General features: G+C 35.7%; 1 protein-coding gene and 1 long non-coding RNA gene across 3 annotated transcripts in view; one reads left to right on the forward strand and one right to left on the reverse strand.

The window, feature by feature from the left end:
- The window catches only part of PTPN12 (protein tyrosine phosphatase non-receptor type 12), a 93,506-nt gene that overhangs the window by 23,721 nt on the left and 46,727 nt on the right, over positions 1 to 23,058 (forward strand). For both annotated transcript variants that reach the window (XM_047694656.1, XM_047694655.1), the window contains exon 2: positions 16,954 to 17,062. In XM_047694656.1, the coding sequence (XP_047550612.1) occupies positions 16,954 to 17,062 (109 nt within the window). The remainder of the gene's footprint in view (positions 1 to 16,953; positions 17,063 to 23,058) is intronic.
- Positions 1 to 23,058, reverse strand: part of LOC125080692 (uncharacterized) — a 136,672-nt gene that overhangs the window by 14,020 nt on the left and 99,594 nt on the right. The window contains exon 3 of the long non-coding RNA XR_007121456.1: positions 8,898 to 8,982. This is a non-coding gene — a long non-coding RNA (uncharacterized LOC125080692). The remainder of the gene's footprint in view (positions 1 to 8,897; positions 8,983 to 23,058) is intronic.

The following is a 23,058-nucleotide window of genomic DNA, read 5'->3' on the forward strand; positions in this document are numbered from 1 at the left end:
TCTGTCTCTGCCTGCCTCTCTGCCTACTTGTGATTTTTCTCTGTCAAATAAATAAATAAAATCTTAAAAAAAAAAAAGATTTTATTTACTTATATGACAGACAAGTAGGCAGAGAGGACCCTGGGATCATGACCTGAGCCGAAGACAGAGGCTTTAACCCACTGAGCCACCCAGGCACTTTTAAATTTTTATTTAAAATTTTAAATAAATTTTTAAAAACGATATGATTACGGGGGATATGCTCTAAAATAATTTAACCCCAGAGATTGTCAGCGTACCCACACTACACATTAAATGCTAAGGCTTATACAAGCAGTATTGTATGTCTCAAAGGAATCAAACTGACAGTGTAGTACTGAATCACGCTGATATCCTCATCCTATTAGAAATTAGCTGGGTACCTGAGAATTGTCACTTCACGAAGTGATGTAGAAGAATACCACTTTGCTTGAAACTTCTTTTTGTAATATAAAAAGTAGCTGAATCATAAGATTTCCTCATTTTATTTTAAAATAAGCAAGTTCAGGGGCTCCTGGGTAGCTCAGTTGGTTAGGCATCCAGCTCTTGGTTTCAGCTCAGGTTACAATCTCAGGATTGTGAGATCAAGCTCCAAATTGGGCTCTCTACTGGACATAGAGCCTGCTTAAAATTAATTCCCTCTTCCTTTGCCCCTCCCCACCTCAAAAATAAGTTCAAAAAAGACATAATATCCACCATTATTTTTTTTTTAACGTAATAAATAGTTGCTTAGAGGAAGTCAGTATGCCTATGTAAGGATATTAGTGGAACATCATTTAGGGGTAAAACCAAGTTCTGAATTAGAATGAGCACAAATATAATAAGAGTCAGATTTGACCTCATAAGAATAAGAAAAAAATATATGATAACAAAAGGAAATGCAAAGAATAAGCAATAGATTAAGAGAAAATGTTTTCAATACATTTACCAGATGATGGGTTATCTAAAACATGAGTAGCTTCTATATTTCAAGAAAAAAGAACACTCCAGAAGAAGAACGAACATATGTTATGAATGGTAATTAAAATGTAATGTAATGTAATGTAATGTAAAGAAGAAAAATGTAAATAATTACTGTACATGGAGAAAAGTCATCAACTTCTCTAATAATTAGAGAAAGATAAATCAACATTAAATTTGGGGGAAGATGTTCACCAGATTCGACTAAATTTTGTAAAATCCAAAAATTGATAATTGTAGCAATTCAAAAATTGATACAACAAATGTTGGAAAAGATAGAAAAACTGGCATTCTTGATCTGTTGATAGTAATGTAAACTGGTGAAACCTTTTTCCAAAAGGCAGTTTGGCACTTCTAGTAGAATTGTTGTATGTACTCTGACCCAGCATGTCAATATTTTAAAGAATTCTTTCTTTACAATATTTGCTATGTACATAAAATAGTACGTCCAAGTATTTCACTGCAGCAGTTTTTGTGAAACAAAATAAAGTATCTGTCAATAAAGAGGTTTAACATGGTTGGCTACTTCTAAGGAAAAGAATATTGAGGAGGAGGAGGAGTTATTTTTTTCATTTTATAATTATGTGCATAAGAGATTTAACATAGCAGGCCTGAAACTGCTGTCCTTAGAAAGGCCTGCTTGCAAGATTAGCTCTTGGAGAGTCTCTGGGAACTTGCCCCTTTGGGAGGGTTCCCATCATTCCATGATAAGAGTGGCTCACCATGTCTTTACTGTATGTATATGGTTTTTGCTGGACACTTACTTTGCTTCTGGGAATCTGGAGTTTTGGCTCATGGTAGGCCGGAACCAGCCCCATTGAAAACACCAGGCACTAAATCTCTAAAAAGCTTCCCTGGTAGACAGCATTTCACAAATGTTGTCACAACTTGTTACTGGAGGAATTAAATGGGTCTTATGTGACTCCATTAGGAGAGGACTCTTGAAAGCTTATCCCTAGTTTCTTTTGGACTTTGCTTTATGCGTCTTTTCCTTTGCTGCTTTGGCTTTGTATCCTTTAGCTGTAATAAATCATAGCTGTGAATGACTGTATATATAGTCCTATGACCTGTCGTGAATCATTGAACCTGAGGGTGGTCTTGGAAATACATGACACAACTTGTCAGTATGGTTTGAATGTTTTAGCATCTGCATGTATTGCTTGTATAAATTTTAAAATATTAAATTTAATGTATTACGTGTTTAAATTTTACGTGTGTATGTATATATGTAAGGTACATACAAATATGCCTTACCTCCTAAGGATATATTGATAGTTTTTTTTTATATGTGTGTATTATGTGACCCATTTATTTTGCATACCTTCCCCTGGTAATAGAAGATTGAAGCTTTCCTTGGTGACATTGTAGGTGATATAATAAAGAACCAAATAAAAGGGGTTTAAGTGTATACTCTCCAGTTACGCAGACTATATTATCTGAACTAAATGTGTTATAACTGTGACAGTTGGGTGCCAATTTCATTGACTATGTGATCTGAATGTGCTTATCTGTTACCATTATGTCTAAAAGACTTCCCATGCTTTATTTGATATATAATATATGGAAAACACTGGGCACTGTCGGGGAATAAAGAGAAATATAAAGAATTGTCACAGGGAATTATAATCTTAGTTGGTAGCAGCTGTGGTAGTGATGGGCTAAACCATGTAAATGTATGATGGATATAAAAGGCAGAAATGATAAATGCTGTACAACCAGGGTATACTTTTGGACCGTATGCTACATGAAGTCAGGATTTTGTCCTGTTTATCACTGTAGCTATAGCACCTAAGAGAAAACCTGGCATATGGGCTAGATTAGGAGAAAATTATGTGGGATCAGTCATCCTCACGAAGGTGGTAATTGAGTATCACTCTTCCTTTTGTAAGTGTCTGAATCCGTATGTCAGCAAACTGAAAAAGTAGATGTATTTTGAAAATTATAACTGTTCAAACATTCAAGAGTAGAGGCGAACGATCTAATTTTTTTTAAGATTTTATTTATCAGAAGTGGAATTTGTGGATCATCTGGTAATTCAAGTTAAAATTTTTGGAGGAACTGCCATACTGGTTCTCATAATGGCTGTACCATTTTACACTCCCACCAGTAGTGCACAAAGATTCCAGTTCCTCTACATTGTCACCAACATTTGTTATTTTATTTTTTTGGTAATAGCCATTGTAACGGATGTGAGATGATACGTCATTGTGTTTTGATTGCATTTGCCTCCTGACTAGTGATGTTGAGCATCTAATCCTGTGTGTGTTGGCTATTTGTATATTTTCTTTGGAGAAGTATCTACCCAAGTCCTTTGCCTATTTTTTAATTGTGGTGTTTAGTTTTTGTTGCAGTTGTTGGGTTGTGGGAGCCCTTTATATCAAGGTATTTCTATATATTCATCTTTAGCATGGAGAAGCTTCAGTCAGCTTATAAATGTTTACCAGTCATAATAAAACAAAACTTATGATTCATTTTCTTTTTTTTTTTAAGATTTTATTTATTTATTTGACAGAGAGAGAGATCACAAGGAGGCAAAGAGGCAGGCAGAGAGAGAGGGGGAAGCAGGCTCCCCACTGAGCAGAGATCCCAATGCGGAGCTGGATCTCAGGACCCTGAGATCATGACCTGAGCGGAAGGCAGAGGCTTACTTAACCCACTGGTCCACCCAGATGCCCCATGATTCATTTTCAAATGCTCTCATCATACAGGATAGTTATGTGGCATTATATTTCTAGTTTAGTTTTAGTTCTTAAAATCAGCTGAAGTTTCAGTTATTTATCATTTTCCTCTCAAGACTGTTTTACAATTGACATACCTTATGCTTGTCTCAGTAAAGTTTCTTCTGGTGAATATATTAGTATATTCTCTTCAGTGACTTTGACCACAGTTTGAAAAGCTGTCAGAATACTGCATCTTTTATTTAAAATTTTGGCTTATTTTGTAACTTTTTGGTAGTAGCCATTGTAGTGGATGTGAGATGATATGTCATTGTGTTTTGATTGCATTTGCCTTAAAAGGTAAGACACCCATTCTAGATGATACTTGGAAGTTCTTTTTAGTTATGTATTTCCTCTATATCATAGGTTTGTATATTTTTAAGATTTATCTATTTATTTGAGAGAGAGAGCAAGAGAGAAAGAATGAGAGCGTGCATGTGAGATATCATGCATGATTGGGGGAGGGTAGCAGGAGTGGGAGAGAGAATTTCAAGCAGACTTCCTGTTGAGCATAGAGCCCACCATGGGGCTTGATCCCAAGACCCCAAGAGATGATGACCTGAGTCAAAATCATGCGTTGGGCACTTAACTGACTGAGACACCCAGATGCCCCATAAGTTTGTATTTTTATTTTAGGTATTACATTAAACAAATCATTTTTGTTTGATTTTACATGTTGGAAGAAAGAGGAGCACATAATAATATCATTATTACAAAGAGAAATTTGAAGACAAACTAATGCCCTAAGTAACTTGGGGTGCATATATTCATTATCTGGCCTTTCAGGATTAAGGCTTTTAAAATAATGCCAGAATGAAATACTATTTGCAAGTAATCTGAAAGTTTGATATAAAAAATAACATCCAGTTTGTTTCCTCAGAGAAATAGACAAAAGCTTTAAGATCACATATTTGTTTAATTACCAGGTTTGGGTTTAATTCTTTGATTTTAGTCTTCTTTCCTATCTTGGGTTAGAGTTACAGAAGCAATAGCATTTAGATTTTAACCCTAATTTTAGATAGCTTAGCATTTTCCCTCAGTATTTTCTGTTTTCTCTCTTCCTCTTAAATATCTAGTCTTCTAGGTTATTAGTGCAGTTTGGACATCAGGTTATGTTAAAACCTGTATTTTTTATCTTTCTTACTCATCGTACTTACTAACCTTTCCTGAAAAAGTTACATACTATAAGTTCACTGGCCAAAGTTTCTAGTAGACCTAATTGTTTGTTTGTACTTTCTTGTTGTTACTCCTATTTCATTAGAATTCTGCATTGTTGTTATGTTTGACCCTGTCAAATTAATATTCTAATGAGAAAGTCTACAGTAAAGAACAGGAGCTTAGTAATACCCATTTTGAGGAGGATGGATATTCTTTATTACTGGATGGAACTGGATGCCTTGGTTAGCGTGCCCTGATGCTGTCAATAATTACTATTAACAATATGACAACCTCCTTTAAGGATTTTTTTGTAACAGCTTTTTGAGGTACATTCACATGTATTGAGATTAATTCATTTATACCATAAAATTCACCTCTTTGAAATATACATTTCAGTGGTTTTTAGTGCACCTCACAAAGCTGGACATCTTTTATCACTATGTAGTTTTGGAACATTTCATCACCAAGAGAAACCCCAGCCCATGACCAGTAACACCTTATTTCTCCCTTTCACAATACCGAGGTAACTACTAATCTACTTTTTGCCTCTATTGATTTTTCTAGTGTGGACATTTCATATAAATGGAATCATATAAGATACACTTTTTGTGTATTTTACATAGTATAACATTTTAGACATTTGGGGTATTTCCACTTTTTGGCACTTATGAATAATGCTGCTATGAACATTTGTGTATAAGTTTTTGTGTGGACACATATTTTTAATTCTCTTGGGATTATACCTAGGAGTGGAGTTCCTGGGTTGTAACTCTATATTTAACCTATTGAGGAATTGCCAAACTGTGTTTCTATTAGGAATTTAAAACCTAATTCTACAGACAAAAGTTTGGTAACTTAGCATGACTTTATCTCTCCTTGGTCTCTCCTTTTAGAAAAGTGGTAATGATTGTGTTCAGCAGATCATTTATTACACTTAATTTTTTATATCTCAAAACAAATACCTTTTATTAAACAAAGAGTGTTTTTGTGCATTCATAGGAAAATTGGCAAGCAGATTTCTTAATAGTAATGCCTTATGTATTTAACTAGACTTGGGAAGTTGAAATGGAAAGGTGCAAATGTGTGGCTTGTAGACTTACTCTGATTTGCCAGGTAATTTGCAAGCCTTTGGATATATATAACAATTTGGACTTGTGTTGTCTCTGTATATAGATTGATTGTGGAAAGATTAGAGAGAACATCAATGACAGTTTGTTTTGTACCATTTTAGATTTTGGCTTATGATTTATTTTGTTTAATGGGCCTAAGTAGACTTACAGTATACAGTTAAAAATTGCTTTCTGAGTTTTTTAGAGAGGAACTGGAGCTGCTAATAATCAGTGTGGTCTCAAGTATCCTACTCTGAGTATGGCATCAAATCTTAGGGTACACACAGAAGAGGATTAAAATGCTCTTTAAGAACAAAACTTTGGCAGTATTTGAGTATACAGATAAAGGTAATTTGGTGTCTGCCAATTCGGTTAATCTGAGGCAGCTAATTAAAATTTTCACTTAAGGGGCGCCTGAGTGGCTCAGTGGGTTAAAGCCTCTGCCTTCAACTCAGGTCATGATCCCAGGGTTCTGGGATGGAGCCCCACATCGGGCTCTCTGCTTCTCAGGAAGCCTGCTTCTCCTTCTCTCTCTGCCTGCCTCTCTGCCTACTTGTGATCTCTGTCTGTCAAATAAATAAATAAAATCTTTTTAAAAAAATTAAAATAAAATAAAAATTGCCCTTAAATTTCACACCTATTAGTAAATCTTACACGCTCATCTCAATTTTTCCGTATTTAAAGACATGCTGTATGGTAGGTGCTATGTTGGGTGCTTTACATGCATGGTTTAATAAATGGATTTCTTCTGTCTTTACTCCTTGATTTATATTAATTAGTTTAATTGTCACATTAAAAATAATTTTACAGGGTACCTGGGTGGCTCAGTGGGTTAAGATAAGCCTCTGCCTTCAGCTTGGGTCATGATCTCAGGGTCCTGGGATTGAGTCCCTCATCGGGCTCTCTGCTCAGCGGAGAGCCTGCTTTCCCCCTCTATCTCTGCCTGTCTCTCTGCCTACTTGTGATTTCTCTCTGTGTGTGTCAAATAAATAAATAAAATCTTAAAAAAAAGATAATTATTACATAAATAAATTATTCATTTATTTATAGTATTTATATTATAATATAGTTACACCCACCAAGTTCTTTTCCCTCATTCAAAGAGTTTCTTAAATCTTTTCATTTTTAATCAAAAGGACATTGTAATTAGAGCAAAGAAAATTAACTTACCTATATCCTATATTAAAATAGTTTTCTGTCTTCATCGGCGGTGGGACTAGAAAGTAAGGGTCCAGGTTTGGGAGTTGTTTAATGAGCTACACTCACCAGAACTTGAAAATGATTAGGTGCGAGAGGAAGCAAGTGGGGGTAAGAGGGAAAAGGCCAAAACTACCAGGTCTTAAGCCTGAATGGGTAAGGAGGTCAGAGGTGCCATGAAAAAGAGATATAGAATCATTTGAAAAATCAGGTAGGTTTCTTTTTATCTAGTTAGGTTTAAATTGCTGTTGGGGATGTTCAGGGATGTTCAGTAAGCCATTTGAATATGGAACTAGAATATGGAAATCGAGATTCTGGAATCATCATAAATGTACTTGGCTGAAGTCACAATGGGGAGAGGATAAACTTGCTAAAAGATGAAGTCTGAGGAGAGAATAGTTCCATAGAAAACACAACATTTTAGGGGTTGGGAAGCAGAGGAGGCAGAAAAGACTAATTAGCAGGGTAAGAGGAGAATCAAGAGACCATTTCTGATAGAATCTAAGAAAGGAATTAAAAAAGGGGAGGATCATTTGTTTTAAATATAGAAATTGAGGCTTTGAGACTTTGATGCTGTCTGGAGATTATTGGTGACTTCATAAAAGTAGTTTCAGTAGAATTGGTAAAGAGAAGATTGAAATTTTTAAGGGGTTTGGGAGTTAATGATTCACCAGTAAGTGCAGGTTTCTCTTTAGAACTGTGGTCTGTTGACCACAGCTTTGTGGCAGCCTGGCTGAGCAAAAAAATAATTTATTTCCATATAGTGGTAAATACATATTGAACTCTTAAACTGCTAGGTCACTCTTCCTGTGCTATATTTGTTTTTGCAAAGACGAACAGGAATTCTGCAACCATGCTATTTGGGGATCGTCCTTAATTTTTTAGTTGGACAATTGATGTTATTGTGGTTTAATGTGTTAAAGCTGGAACTCTGTATTCTCAATTTTACAGTATGTTTATACTCTCTGTTATGAAATAATGAGATTGGTGACTGATTGCTTTGGAATACTTTGAGAGCCTGGGCTTGGTAGGGTATTCCCCTGTGGAAACAAAAGGGTAACAAGGGGCTTAATGACAGTGTTTTGTTAAATCAGGATACATCACCAGATCATGGTCAGGAGCCATAGATTTACTACCCAAATTCTGAAATTTCTGAGCAGTTTGATTTGGAGACAATGGGACAAAATACTTGAATTTGAATTAACCTGCAAAACGTAGAACCAGTGGTTTCATGAGTTAAATGGCTAGAGGAGCATTAGATAAATAAAGGATGATGAAGAAGGAATGAATGAAAAGGTGAGAACCTGTGTGTAGAAATAAATAAATTAATCAAATCTAGGAAGACTTTTCTTTGCCATTTGTTGTATTAAATACCTTCATTTCAATAAAATTAATATATATAACAAAGCAGTTTTAGTGTCCTCTTAACTCAAATGAAATTGTACTTTATTTCCATAAGAATATAACTTGCAGGTAGAGGATAAATTTTCATTACATCTTCTTGACTTACTTTGATCTTTCTTTTTTTAAAGATTTTATTTATTTATTTGACAGAGAGAGATCACAAGTAAGCAGAGAGGCAGGTAGAGGGAGAGAGAGAGAGAGAGAGAGGAGGAAGCAGGCTCCCCACTGAGCAGAGAACCCGATGTGAGGCTCAATCCCAGAACCTTGAGATCATGACCTGAGCCGAAGGCAGAGGCTTTAACCCACTGAGCCACCCAGGTGGCCCTTGACTTACTTTGATCTTGAGAAAGCACTGCATTTTCTTCTCCGACCCAAGAACAGGAACCTTTCTTTTAAGGAAGTATTGCTTGTTGAATAGGCTGTGCAAAAAAACCCCAACAAACAAAAAATGATTATAGACTTGTGAATTTTTTTATAACCTTTTTTCCTTTTAGTTTTTATGCTTTGCTGTATTTATTATTTTTAAATACAAAGCATATAGTACAAAGTTTTATTCTAAACAAGTTGTCAAGGGGCATCTAGGTGGCGCAGTCCATTAAGCATCTGACTCTTGATTTCCACTGAGGTCATGATCTCAAGGTGAGGGGATAAAGCCTTGTGTCACGCTCTATGCTCACGGAGTCTACTTAGGTTTCTCGCCCTCCTTCCCCACTCCACCTGCCCCCGTTGTGGTCACACGCTCGCACATGCGTGCACGCTCTTTCTCTCAAATAAACCTTTAAAAAACAAAGACAAGTTCTCAAAATTAAGGTCTATTGCTACCCCTTCAGGGAGTATTTTAAAAACTGCTATGTTGAAGAGATCTCCTTTGCTAGTAGTTGATGGAACTAGGAATTGAACCCTAGCTCCTCTGACTCAAATCTGCCCCATTGTGAAGTACTAATAAAATGTTAAGAGGGCAGAGAAATTTGGTTCTTAAGTATCCTGGTCAGTTCTGATTTGTATTAATTTTCTCTAAACATTACCACCAGAGAAGGCCTGAACAGTGTATTTACTCACTACTGTTTGTCATGGATTATGCTGGTAGTAGCTGATACTAATAGAAAGAAGACATGGTCTGTATTTTCAGGGAATTCGTGTTCTAATGGTATATATGCATATGTAAGTAACATTGGGGTATGTCCTAGATTAGAGGTAAATATAATGGGCTGTGGGTAGAGATGAGGAAGCACTTTGGGAGGAAGTGGAAGATGGGGTTTCGTGCTTAGGACTAGTCTCAGGAAATGTTTTAGTGAGAGGATTTCTGTAGTGAGCTAGAAGAAAGTGAGGAGTCTGTTTGATTGTATACTATTAGGAAAATAACTAAAGCATTAAAATCAATATGAATAAATAATAAAATCATTTTGTTACCCAAAGACTCATATGATTGGCACTACTTAAAAATATGTCCTTTGGCCATTAGTCCTGACTTAGCTTCAAGTAAGAACACACAGCTTGCTCTCCAAAGAAGAATGGTAGACAAGTTAGTCTGTTGTATAGCAGTAGGTAAAGCGTGAACAAAGATAGGAAGATGCATTTTGAAAGGCAGAGTTGCATGTTTTGCAGTTAAAGGTAGATGTTGCAGTTGTATAGTTTAAAGACCCTTTGGTTGTTTTGATTGATTGTAATGGGTATTACAGATATGCATATTTTTATATAAATAGGTTTGTAAAGACTTAAGTAAAGCTGGTTAGAGATAGTATACTTTTGGTGGAAATTAGACTCTGATTTTACTACTTGTTGCTGTTACTTTATATTTGGGGTTTTAAAAAATTTGTTTTGTCTTAATGATCTATAACTTCTATAGTAGTATTAGTAACACTACAGTTGAGTGGCTTTTGTGACAGACGACGGTTACATGTTTCAGGTATAAAACCAGATGAATCTATTCATTTAACAGTTACTACTTAGTGCCACACATGTGCGAAGCCCCCACCCATTTAAAATTCAGATGGAGGGGTGCCTGGGTGGCTCAGTGGGTTATGCCTCTGCCTTCGGCTCAGGTCGTGACCTCAGGGTCCTGGGATTGAGCCCTGCATCAGGCTCGTTGCTAAGCAGGGAGCCTGCTTCCCTCTCTTTGCCTGCCTCTCTACCTTCTCATGAGCTCCTCTCTCTCTCTCTCTCTCTCTGTCAAATAAATAAATAAATCTTTAAAAAATTTTTTCAGATGGATTCGGGGCCCCTGGGTGACTCAGTTGGTTAAGTGTCTGATTCCTGATTTCAGCTCAGGTCATAATCTTAGGGTTCTTGGGATTGTGAAATGGAGCCCCACACTCAGCAAGGTGTCTGTTTGAGATAATCTCTCCCTCGTCTCCTACCACCCCCACCCTCACATATGTTCACTCACACTTGCTCCCTCTAAAAAAAATTTTAAATAGGGATGCCTGTGTGACTCAGTTTGTTAAGTGTCCACTTTCGGCTCAGGTCATGATCCCAGGGTCCTGGGATCAAGTCCTGCATTGGAGGGGGTGGGGGGGGGGGTCCTCGCTCAGCAGGGAGCCTACTTCTCCCTCTGCCTTCTGCTCTCCCTGCTTGTGCTCTCTCTCCTTGTGCGCTCGCGCGCTCTCTCTCTCTCTCTCTGATAAATAGAGTCTTTTTTAAAAATTTAAGAAATAGGGACGCCTGGGTGGCTCAGACTGTTAAGCGTCTGCCGTTGGCTCAGGTCATGATCCTAGGGTGCTGGTATAGAGTCCTGCATCGGTCTCCCTACTCAGCGGGAAGCCTGCTTCTCCCTCTGCCTGCTCTGCTTGCTCTGCCTGCTGCTCCCCCTGCTTGTGCTCTCTCTCTGACAAATAAATAAAATCTTTAAAAAAATTTTTTTAGGGCGCCTGTAGTTAAGCCTCTGCCTTCGGCTCAGGTCATGATCTCAGGGTCCTGGGATCGAGTCCCGTATTGGGCTCTCTGCTCAGCAGGGAGCCTCCTTCTTCCTCTCGCTCTCTCTCTCTGCCTGCCTCTCTGCCTACTTGTGATCTGTCAAGTAAATAAATAAAATCTTTAAAAAAAAATTTTTTTTTTTAATAAAATAAAATTCATATGGATTCTCCAGTAATTGCCTCAGAAAATTTTCAGGTCAGTGGCAAATGCATTACTATTTTATGGGTTAGGTATTATATTTTGGTATAGTATAACCTTTAAGCTTAAAGTGTAATTTGATTTTTATTTCACTTTAAAGTATAATTTTCTGATTTGTATATTCTTGTGTGCATGTTTACTGAAAGTACTCTTATGATACTTATACTGTTTTTTAAGTGTTGACATCAAGGAATTTGGGGCAGTAGTGTGTGGCCTGGTAACAGCATAAGAAGTCTTGAGCTCCAGTATTTAATTAATTATGTTCCATCCGTCTCTATTACTTTTTGTGTCCATTGTTTTCTTAGTTGTTCTGATTTAAAGTCCACCCAATTAAGTTTAATACTTATCTCTATATATTTTGAATTCTAAGTATTCAGTGAATATGAAGAGAATTTGATATATTATAGAAGTGGAGCTAATACAGCTTACTGATGCACTGGATATTGTAGGCGAGGTAAAGGGAAGGAATCAAGATGATTCCTAGCTTTTAGACTAGAGCAGCTGTTGAATGGTAGTGCTATTTGGACATGTTTGTGATGCCCATGAGACACCCAGTGGACAATCCAGTAGACAGCTCTTTGGAGAGATTCAGCAAACATCACACAACACACGTTTTTATTAGCTAGAGCCATAGATAAACAATGAAACTGTTCTACCTTGTTAAGAAACTCAAATCTTGACACACAAATGGATACCTTAAAAGAGGATAGTTACATTGCGTGTGACTTTTAGAAGCTTTTGAGAATCAGTTTATTGATTTAGGATTAAGGGAATAAAACTTTTGTGTTTTAAGAAGTAAAAAATAATTTGGAACTTTAAAACAATTGAATATTAAACTTCGTTTTTATTTGCATCAAAAATTCTAATGTATTAGAGACATCTGTATGACTTGTCTGAGGAAGCTCAATAAGTTAATGAATTCAACCATTTTTAAATGTGATTTGCATTAGATCTTGGTCTGTCAAGTCTAGTAAGATAAAGATAATCTTGTTTGTGCCTTTATAGTTCAGTAGATGAGACCAGGAAGATTGAAATCTCACAAGCGGTAATACAGCAATGTATTCGGACTCTTCGGCGCTGGGGGCTGAGGAACCATTAAGGGATGGGTCAAGAAAGCTTCACAAAGGAAGTAACACTTTAGCCAGGGTTCTACTGTTAACTCACTAGCAAGGGTAAAAATTGTCAAACTGTGATGTTGAGGGGGCGGAGGATTGTTTGTGGTGGTGGTGGTAAGTGATTCTATGTGGCTGAAGCATCAGATTCTTAAGTAAGAGAGTGTTAAGAAAAGAAGTTACGAAATTGAATAGGCAGCTTTCAGAATGGTATAATTAAACAAGGAATTGGTAGTTTATCTTGGAGATGATGGACCCAGAAGATTTTTAAGTGAGGGACTAAAAATGATTGGATTTACCTTTTAGGACAGTAACTCTGAGATAAGAAATTATTTAAAAGAATTTATTATGTGACTTTCTCAAGATGGTTAAGGGTAGACAGTTGAAAATCTTAGTCTTTTTGTTTTGTTTGCATGTTAAAAAATCCATATGATAACAGGATATGGTATTTAAAAGTTTATGTAAATAATACCGTTTGGCTACAATTTGCCCAGTTAGGATAGCAAATGATTCAGAGTACTTTCTTGCTTAGGTTTATATTAAATAATTATGTTAAACTTAATTATTTTTTTAAAGATTTTATTTATTTATTTGACAGAGACAAAGCAAGAGAGGGAACACAGGCAGGGGCAGTGGGAGAGGGAGAAGCAGGCTCCCCGCCGAGCAGGGAGCCCCATGTGGGGCTCAATCCCAAGACCCTGGGATCATGACCTGAGCTGAAGGCCGACACTTAATGACTGAGCCATTCAGATGTCCCAATAAATTTATTACTTTATTGGTGTTTTAGTTCAGTGCTGTTTTCACACAGTCTGTCACAGGCGGTATATTTATGAATAAGATTCCTTAGTATTTTACAGCATTTCTCAATTAATTAATTTCCTAGTAATTAATTTCACCTAGAGACAATGGAATTTGTGGCCAGGAAGTTAAAATGAAATTAAGTGTAGATACTTCCATTTCATATAGTTATATGAGCTTTGGTGCTACCTCTACTTCTAGCACTATTTGGACATTAACTTTGATGTATTAAAAGAACAAAATCTTTTGTTTAGGCTGGCATTCAAATCTTATTCTAAGATTAATATATTTAACATACAAGCTGTTAATATGTTCTGGAGTACAGGATATTACAAATATTAATCTGATTATAATCTTATGGAGCTTACAGTTTAGTTGGTAAATACGATGTATTCTCTTTATGTATTTATCATAAAGAGAAAGAAATGATGTTTTAAGGGGGCATATAAAATCTAAGAAGAATTCAAAAGGGAAAGATTACTTTTGCATGAGAGGCTTAAGAAACTTTGAAGGAGCCGGGACTTAAAAGATGGATAAGATTTGGAGGCTTGTTTACTGAGTGTGGGTATTATCCTCATATTACAGAAGATGACACAGGTTAAATATGTTCATTGTCATACAGCTAGAAAGTGGCAGATCCAGAATTTTAATTCAAGCAACTAACTGTAAAGCTGGATTTATTTTGTTTTGTTTTGTTTTGTTAGGAAATAAGACCCTACTTGATATCTTTTAAAAACACTTGGGTAGAATTTTTTTTTTAATGTACAAAGTTTTCATGTTTAATGGACCACCGTTGTTTTATTTATACTACACCAGAGATGAGTATTGCTGATGAGTATGAAACTTTTTAAGTATACTACTTATGTAGACTTAGTTTAATAGGACATTGGAAGCTTGAAGTAGAAGGCATTCCATGCTGTGCTGGGCTTTAAGAAAACTGGATATATAAAAATTCAGACTCAATGTTTATTTGTACACCATAGCGTTCTTAAGTTTATTTGAAAAATGTAGTCATTCCACATAAAAATTTATTTTGCCCATTTCTCAATCAACATAATTCGTCATGTAAAAAAGGAAATGTTGGAGTGATTACAGGTATTCCAGAAGTGCATTAACATTTTATAATTAAATTCATCCCCTCTTCCCTTTTCTTTGTAATTATATACATTTATTTTCAGTGATTTTTACCTAATTCCTTGATAACCTTCTGTAAGTCAGTCACATACAATATTTTGTAACGCATTAAGATTCTATAAATAACTGAAAATTAAAATCTTTGAGCAAAAAAGTAGAGATTGTAATTAAATATGTAAGATGTTTATGTGTATAACTGGGAGGGTCTTGTTAATATGGATTAAGAAAATCACGAGTAATCTCTCCTGTTTTCCTTTAATTTTTTTTAGCATTTAATTTTTAAAATCTTTTTTTTTTTTTAAGTTTTTATTTAACTAATCTCTATACCCAACATGGGGCTCAAATTCATGACCCTGCATTCCTTCAACTGAAACAGTGAGGTGCCCCTTTAGCATTTAATTTTTTGAATAGGCAAAATATTCATATTTTCTAATAGGTAGGAAATAACATATAGTTATGTTTCTTTCCCATTCATTTCCTATAGCTATTCATTTCTGTTCTTCACTCATAATAACAACCTTGTTCAGTGTCTTTCCCAGAGATACTTTATGCACGTGTACAAGGAAGTGCAAATATATTTTTATTCTTAACACCAGTGGTAGTGTATTATATCCACTATTGTGTGCCCTGCTTTTTACACTTAGTATTTATTTTGAGGCATTTCCATATCACTGTATATAAAGAGCTTCCTTGTTTTCAATTATATGATATTTAATTGTATGAATGAGACAAATCTATTTACAAGTCCTCTATTAATAGACTTTTATTTGCAGTCTTTTGCTGTTTTAACAATGCTGCAGTAAATAACTTTGTGCATAATATGTCATTTCACATGTGCCGTTTGGAGGATAAATTTTTAGAAATACACTTGCTGGGTTAAGGGGTTATGTGTATTTGCAATTGTCAAATTACCCTCCTTAGGGCTTGTGTTAATGTTCTCTTCTACCAGCATTGTATTGAAGTTTTGGTTTTCCCACACCCTCCCACATCCCATCTACTTTTAAATGCAGGTTTGTTTGTTTTTTTTTTTTTCCCTAACCTACTTTTGAGAACCTTATTACCATAGAAAATAGCATCATAAATGTGGGTAATTTAATTTCAGCATTGTGCCAAGGCAGAACAAGATTCTAATAAGTCTTTTTTCTTTTTTCTTTTCTTTTTTTTTTATAAGTCTTTTTTCTTACTGAAAAAAAAATGTGCATTTCTGTTTTAGGTCTCTTATTGTCATTATAAAATTTAGTAGTTTTTCAAAGAAAAAAAGATGCACTATTCTGTGTAAAATTGTCTGCTTATAAGATTATTTCAAGTGCTATATATTGAAATATATCATAACAATAGTAAGTTAAGAATCTTAAGTTCTGTGATTTTTAAAAAAAAGTTTTGTTGCTTAAACATCAGCATCATAAGTAGCAAAAGTAAAATAGTGAAAAAGTTAAATGTTACCAGACTTTTTGTTCATTTCATTTGTATTCAATAATTTGTTGAATAGTAAAACCAGAATGCCTTCAATATGTCTTTAAGCTTGGAAGAAAGTAGGCTTCTTTGAAATTAAATTTCAGCAATGTAGTTGAGTAGTGAATTTAAACAATTCACAATGCTGACTTTCACTGCTTCTGAAAGCAGGAAGTGTATTACTGACACGCAGAAATATTCCAGCCCAAAGAACATCCCTACTGCCATATGTGGTAAGAATTTGTCACTAACTCACAAACCACTTCTGTAATGCAGTGAATAAGCAGAATTGGTCTTTGTTGGACATTTCCAATTCAATATGAAAGAACTTTGTTTTGCAGTGTCTTATAAGTAATTATTAGCTTATGCCTTGGAAGGAGCCTGGCACATCATGGGTGCCCAAGGTTTATTGAGAGAAGGAATAAAGAAACTTGTACATAATCTTTTAGGCATGATTTACTTGATTTTAGGGACCCATAGTTAAACATAGAGGTTACTTGAGTAAGTTAAGGACCGAGTTAAATATTCTGCCTCAACTTATTAATGATTTCTTTAAATAAAATTGCTTACTTTTAGTGTCCCCTTTCAATGCTACTAGGAAAATTAATCTTGTGTTTTAGGGTTAAAAAAAATTATCCCCAGGGTTAATTATTAAGGGATAGGGAGATACTGTGAGCTTAGAAAAACAGGAAAATGAGTTGTAAGGAATTTATATTTTATAAATCGTTAAAATTTTGAAAATATTGTTTTTATAAACTTGAATTTTTTTGTTTATATTTTAAGCGATTAAGAAGATTGTCTACCAAATATAGAACAGAAAAGATTTATCCCACAGCTACTGGAGAAAAAGAAGAAAATGTTAAAAAGAACAGATATAAGGACATACTGCCATGTAAGTTTGAAATGCCCTTATAGGACGATTGAAAATGTTCATTAGCAGCTTGTAACCTAAACTAGTTTTATTCTTCCTAATGAGTTTGACTGTAAAGGAGTTAGTAATTAACTTCTCTGTTTAAAGTACACTGTAAGATAGCTTATAATTGTGCTTCATTGTTCTTTTGAAAGTAGTTTTTGTTGTTTGCTTTCTTCTTTAAGTGTCACAATTACTGATACTAAGTTACTTTTAAACAAAAAAAAAATTCCAAGTAGGAATGTCTTTTGTGCACTCCCTGTTCAAAGAAGGTATTTTGTTAAAATAAAATAAAATAGATAATTCAGTAAATATAATGGAATAGATTTTATAAAATGCCAAAAGTATTCTTATCTGTTCACAAGTAGAACCTTAATTAATTATGCATGAAAAAATGAACCATAAGGTGATTCGTGCCTGCTTACCTGCTTTCTCAGTAGTCTGAATATGTGTCTCTGAGAGTATACCTTAGACTGATACCATTATATTATAACAATATAAGTATATTTTTAAAAAGCATGTTTTTTAGCAAAATACCTTTAACTCTAAAAGCATGCATACTTGGGGTGCCTGGGTGGCTCAGTCATTAAGCATCTGCCTTTGGCTTGGGTCACGAATCTAGGGTTCTGGGATCCAGCCCCACATTGGGCTCTCTGCTCAGCGGGAAGCCTGCTTCTCCCTCTCCCACTCCCCCTGCTTGTGTTCCCTATCTCTCTGTGTCTCTCTGTCAAATAATAAATAAAATCTTTTTTTTTTAAAACAGCATGCATACGTAAGTGTGTTCCTGTTTTATATAAAAACTTTACATTGTACATGCTATCTCTTAAAGATGCTAATAGTCTTTTTCTTTTCCTTCTACTGTCTCGAAATAGCTACATTCCATGGTACCATTCCCTCAACTCTCATGTGTTGTTTTCCCCAGCCTTAAGTTGAGATATAATTGACAAATCTCATTAGTTTTTAAAGGTTGTTTTCTCTAAAATGAATTTGATAAAGTTTCCATTGACTTTCTTTCTTCCAGATTTTGTAGTCTTTTTTCAGTGCTTACTCCTTTCTGTTACTGTTTTGCTGCCAGTGCCATTGACGTGTCTGTTTCTGAAATTGTCTTCTTCCATGATACCCTTCTTTCAAATTGCCTCGTCCCTCTCTTTCTCACTGTCTTTTTTGCGTAAATTTAATCCTTCATCTTTTTCTTGTTGTTCAACTGTATTCTCGTCTGGAAACTGGGTGTCCAGTATTGGCAGAATTACTAAGTGGCAAGTGTACATAGTATACTGGTGAAGAATTTTGGCTCTGGACGTTCAAATCCTAGCTTTACCACCCACTGTTTATTTAATTTTGAACTTATCTCTCTGTTCCTTTTTTTCCTTATCTATAAAATGGAGGTTGAAATAATAATACATGTGCATGTTAAAAAGCTTAGAATTATACCTAGCACCTAGTATCTACACATTCAGCTTTTGGAAAACACACTCCACTTTCTTACTAGTCCCACTCAGAATGGTGGGTGGTCTGGGTTTCTGGACAGTTTTGTTAAGCAGCATAATCTCAACATACTCTTAATGTACTCTGGAATTAATGCATATAGTCTTAAAGAGACCGTTTCTTTACTTCTTTTTCTGTCATCTGGGGAGATGAATCTTAAACAGCTCCAGCTTTCTATTTTCATATGTTGTGTTTTATTCATTCATTTTACAGAAAGGTTTTAGCATTATACTATATGCTGGAGATGCAGCAGAGAACAAACTGTCAAAAATCCCTGCCCTTGTGGAATTTATATTCTAGTCAAGGGTTAATGGGCAATAAATACAAATAACCTCTATGGTGTCTCAGATGGTGGTTAGTGGTATTGAGGATAATACAATGGGGATGAGGCACATAGAGAAAGCTGAGACTAGAAGAGGGAAGCTTGATAATTTTAAATAGTGACAGAGGGAGAAGTTCAGTGGTGTGCTATAAAATTGGCCCTCTAATAAATAAAAACCTTAATTTGTATTGTTTGTCAGTTTCTGTAGTAAATGGATTATTTGCCATAATCATCACAACAAAACTTTATGGTAAGTACTAGTATATGCCACTTTGCAAGATGAGCAACTGAGAGAGAAATTAAATAGCTTGTCACGCAGCTAATAGAATAGATGAAAATTTAAACTCCTATAATTCCTGTCTAGAGCACTCGTTCTCAACTAGGGTGATTTTGCCCCTAGAAGAGACAGTTAGCAGTATCTGGAGACATTTTGGTTGTCACAGCTGGGATATGGAGTGGCAGGCTGCTACTGGCATCTAGTGGGTAGAGGCTAAGGATGCTGCTGCAGCCTATAATACAGAGGCTACAGTCACATGAATGAGGGTAATTAATTGGGACTCCTCATTACTGGCAAACATGGTGAGAGGAAGCTTCGTGTAGTTACTTAACTCTCATTACCGTAACTACCAAATATTCCCATTTACCAGAAGATCGAGTGAGATAAGAAACAGAGCATTGATAAACAGACTAGAAACATAGAAAAGAGATACAATTTTAATTGGAGGTTAGTATGTCTTTCTTCTGTATCTCTTCCTCCAACAAAGAATTACACAAGGCCAAAATGTCAGTAGTGCTGAGGTTGAGAAGCCTTGCCCTAGATCCTGAGTTCTTCATCATTGTGCTATAGTCAGACTGGCAATATCTTTTTTCCTTTTAAGTTATTTAAGGTTTGATAAGTCAGTTTCCAATACATTTCTAGTCATTTTAATTTGGAAAATTATATTAAAAGCAATTAGACTTAGAGATGTATATTTGCTTTCTGTCATAAAAAGAATATAAGTTGGGGTGCCTTGGTGACTCACTTGTTAAGCATCTACTTTAGCTCAGGTCATAAAAGCAGGGTCCTGGGATCGAGCCCCATGTCAGACTCCCTGCTCAGTGGGAAGCCTACCTCTCTCCCACTACCCCTGCTTGTGTTCCTTCTCTGTCTGTCTCTCTCTGTGTCAAATAAATAAATAAAATATATATATTAAAAAAGTTATCAATTTCCTTTACATGTTTAGCATATCCAGTGCTTTCAGACAGTATTTTTTAAAACAGTTTTGAAGTATAATTTACATACCATAAAATTTACCCACTTTAAATATACAATTCAATAATTTTTAGTAAATTTATATAGGGTTGTGCAACCATTCACATGATGCAGTTTTAGAGCATTTCTGTCAGCCGTCAAATGATCATTTATGCCAGTTTGTAGTCCTTAGCCCCAGGCAACCATTAATGCTTTCTGTCTGTAGCTTTTCCTATTCTGGAAATTTCATGTAAATGTAAGTACACAATATGTAGTCTTTTATGTCTGGATTTTTCGTGAAGCATGTTTTTGCGATTCATCCATGTCGTAGTATCTATCAGTAGTTCATTCCTTTTTATTGTTAAGCAGTATTGCATTGTAAGGATATCACATTGTGTTTATCCATTCACTGGTTGATGAACATTATGAATAATGATACTATGAACATTTCCACACAAATCTTTATATGGACACATGGCTCTCTTTCTCTTGGATAGATACCCCAGAATGGAATTTCTGGATCTGTGGTAGCTGATGTTTAACTTTTTAAGAAACCGCTACACTGTTTTTGAAAGTAGCTGTGTCCATTTATTTTCCCACCACCAATATATGGGGGTTCCAGTTTCTCCATATTCCTTTTTACTCAATCTTTTTGAGTATAGTTATTCCAGTGGGTGTAAAGAGGTATCTCATTGTGGTTCTAAGGTCCATTTTCCTAATGAGTAATGATGTTGAGCATTTTTTCATGTTCTGTTAGCCACTTAAATATCTTCTTCGGTGAAGTTTCTTCAAATTCTTTATAATTCCATTAGGGGTTTTTTTTTGGTTTGTTTGTTTTTAATTCTGTTGAGTTGTGGGGCGCCTGGGTAGCTCAGTTAAGCGTCTGCCCCCAGCTCAGGTCATGATCCCAGGATCCTAGGATCTTGCCCCGCATGGGGCTCCCTGCTTGGCAGGGAGCCTGCTTCTGCCTTGCCTCCCTGCTTGTGTTCTCTTTCTCGAATAAAGAAATAAAATCTTTAAAAAAAAAAAAACAAAACTCCAGGGGCACCTGTGTGGCTCAGTGGATTAAAGCCTCTGCCTTCAGCTCAGGTCATGATCCCAGGGTCCTGGGATCAAGCTCCACATCAGGCTCTCTGCTCAGCGGGGAGCCTCCTTCCCACCCGCCCCTCTGCCTGCCTCTGTGCCTACTTGTGATCTCTGTCTGTCAAATAAATAAATAAAAACCTTAAAAAAAAAAAATCGACTGAGTTGTTAAAGTTATTTAGCTATCCCAGATACAAGTCTTTCTTTACATATATGGTTTGAAAATTTTTTCCTCCCAATTTATGGCTTGTCTTTTCATTTTCTTAAGGTGTCTTTTAAAGTGTGCAAGCTTTTACAGTTTTTTAGTTTTTTGGATCATGCTTTTGATACCTTCTCCGTGAACTCTGCCTAATTCAAGATCACAAAGATTTTCTCTGTTTTCTTATTTTTCTTCCAAAAGTATTGTAGCTTTAGCTTTTACATTTAGGTCTGTAACCCATTTTCAGTTAATTGTCTGAAATAATCTGTGTATGTAGGTTTGTTCTAATACCATTTGTTGAAAAGACTGTCCTTTCTCCACTGAATTGCTTTGGTACCCCTGTTAGAAATCCTTGGGCCATAAATACAAGGTTTTTTTTTTGTTTTTTTTTTTGTTTGTTTGTTTGTTTGTTTTCCTGGCCTCTTAATTTTACTGCACTGTTGTATTCTTAAGCCAGTTTCATACTGTCTTCATTATGGTAGCTTTGTAGTAAGTTTTTTTACAATAAAGATTTCATTTATTTATTTGGCAGACAGAGATCACAAGTAGGCAGAGAGGCAGGCAGAGAGAGAGGAAGAAGCAGGCTCTCTGCTGAGCAGGGAGCCTGATGGGGGACTCAATTCCAGAACCCTGAGATCATAACCTGAGCCGAAGGCAGAGGCCTAACCCACTGAGCCACCCAGGCACCCCTGTAGTACGTTTTAAAGGCAAGAAATGTTAAGTTCTCCAACTGTGTTATTTTTTTAAATTTATTTCGTTGTTTTTTTTTTTTTTTTAAGATTTTATTTATTTATTTGGCAGAGAGAGAGAGATCGCAAGTAGGCAGAGAGGCAGGCAGAGAGAGAGGGAAGCAGGCTACTGCCGAGCAGAGAGCCCGACGCAGGGCTCAATCCCAGGACCCTGAGATCATGACCTGAACTGAAGGCAGAGGGTTAACCCGCTGAGCCACCCAGGCACCCCATATTTGGTTGTTTTGGTTCCTTTATATTTACATATAAATGGTGGGATCAGCTTGTCAATTTATGCAAAAAACCCTAATGGTATTTTAATAAGGATTGCATTGAATCTATGGATCAGCTTGGGGAGAAAAGCCATCTTAAACCATATTGATTCTTCAGTCTATGACATAAATTGTGTCTCTCCATTTATTTAAATATTTAATTTCTCTCAGCAGTGTTTTATGGTTTTCAGTGCACAAGTCTTGAATTTATTTTTTTAATTCTTTATCTGAATGAAAAAAATTTTTTAAAGATTTTATTTATTTGTGTGAGAGAGAGTGCACAGCTGGGGGAGATGCAGAGGGAGAGGGAGAAGTAGGTTCCCCACTGAGCAGGGAACCCCATGTGGGGCTTCGTCCCAGGACCCTGAGATAATGACCTGAGTCAAAGGCAGACACTTACTTAACCAAATGAGCCACCCAAGTGCCCCGGAATGAAATTATTTTATTCTAATTCTTTATTACTAGTACATAGAAATACAAGTTATATTTTTGTATTGATTTTTTAAAATCTAGTGACCTTCCTGAACTCATTTATTAGCTTAGTAGTTTTTTATGGATCCTTTAGGATTTTTTTTTTTTTTACATACTGAGCCATTTTATCTCCAAATAATGACAGTTTTACTACTTCTTTTCCAATCTGAATGCCTCGTTTGCCTTG

Source organism: Lutra lutra, chromosome 11, assembly GCF_902655055.1.
Source record: "Lutra lutra chromosome 11, mLutLut1.2, whole genome shotgun sequence".
Taxonomy (NCBI): Eukaryota; Metazoa; Chordata; class Mammalia; order Carnivora; family Mustelidae; genus Lutra; species Lutra lutra.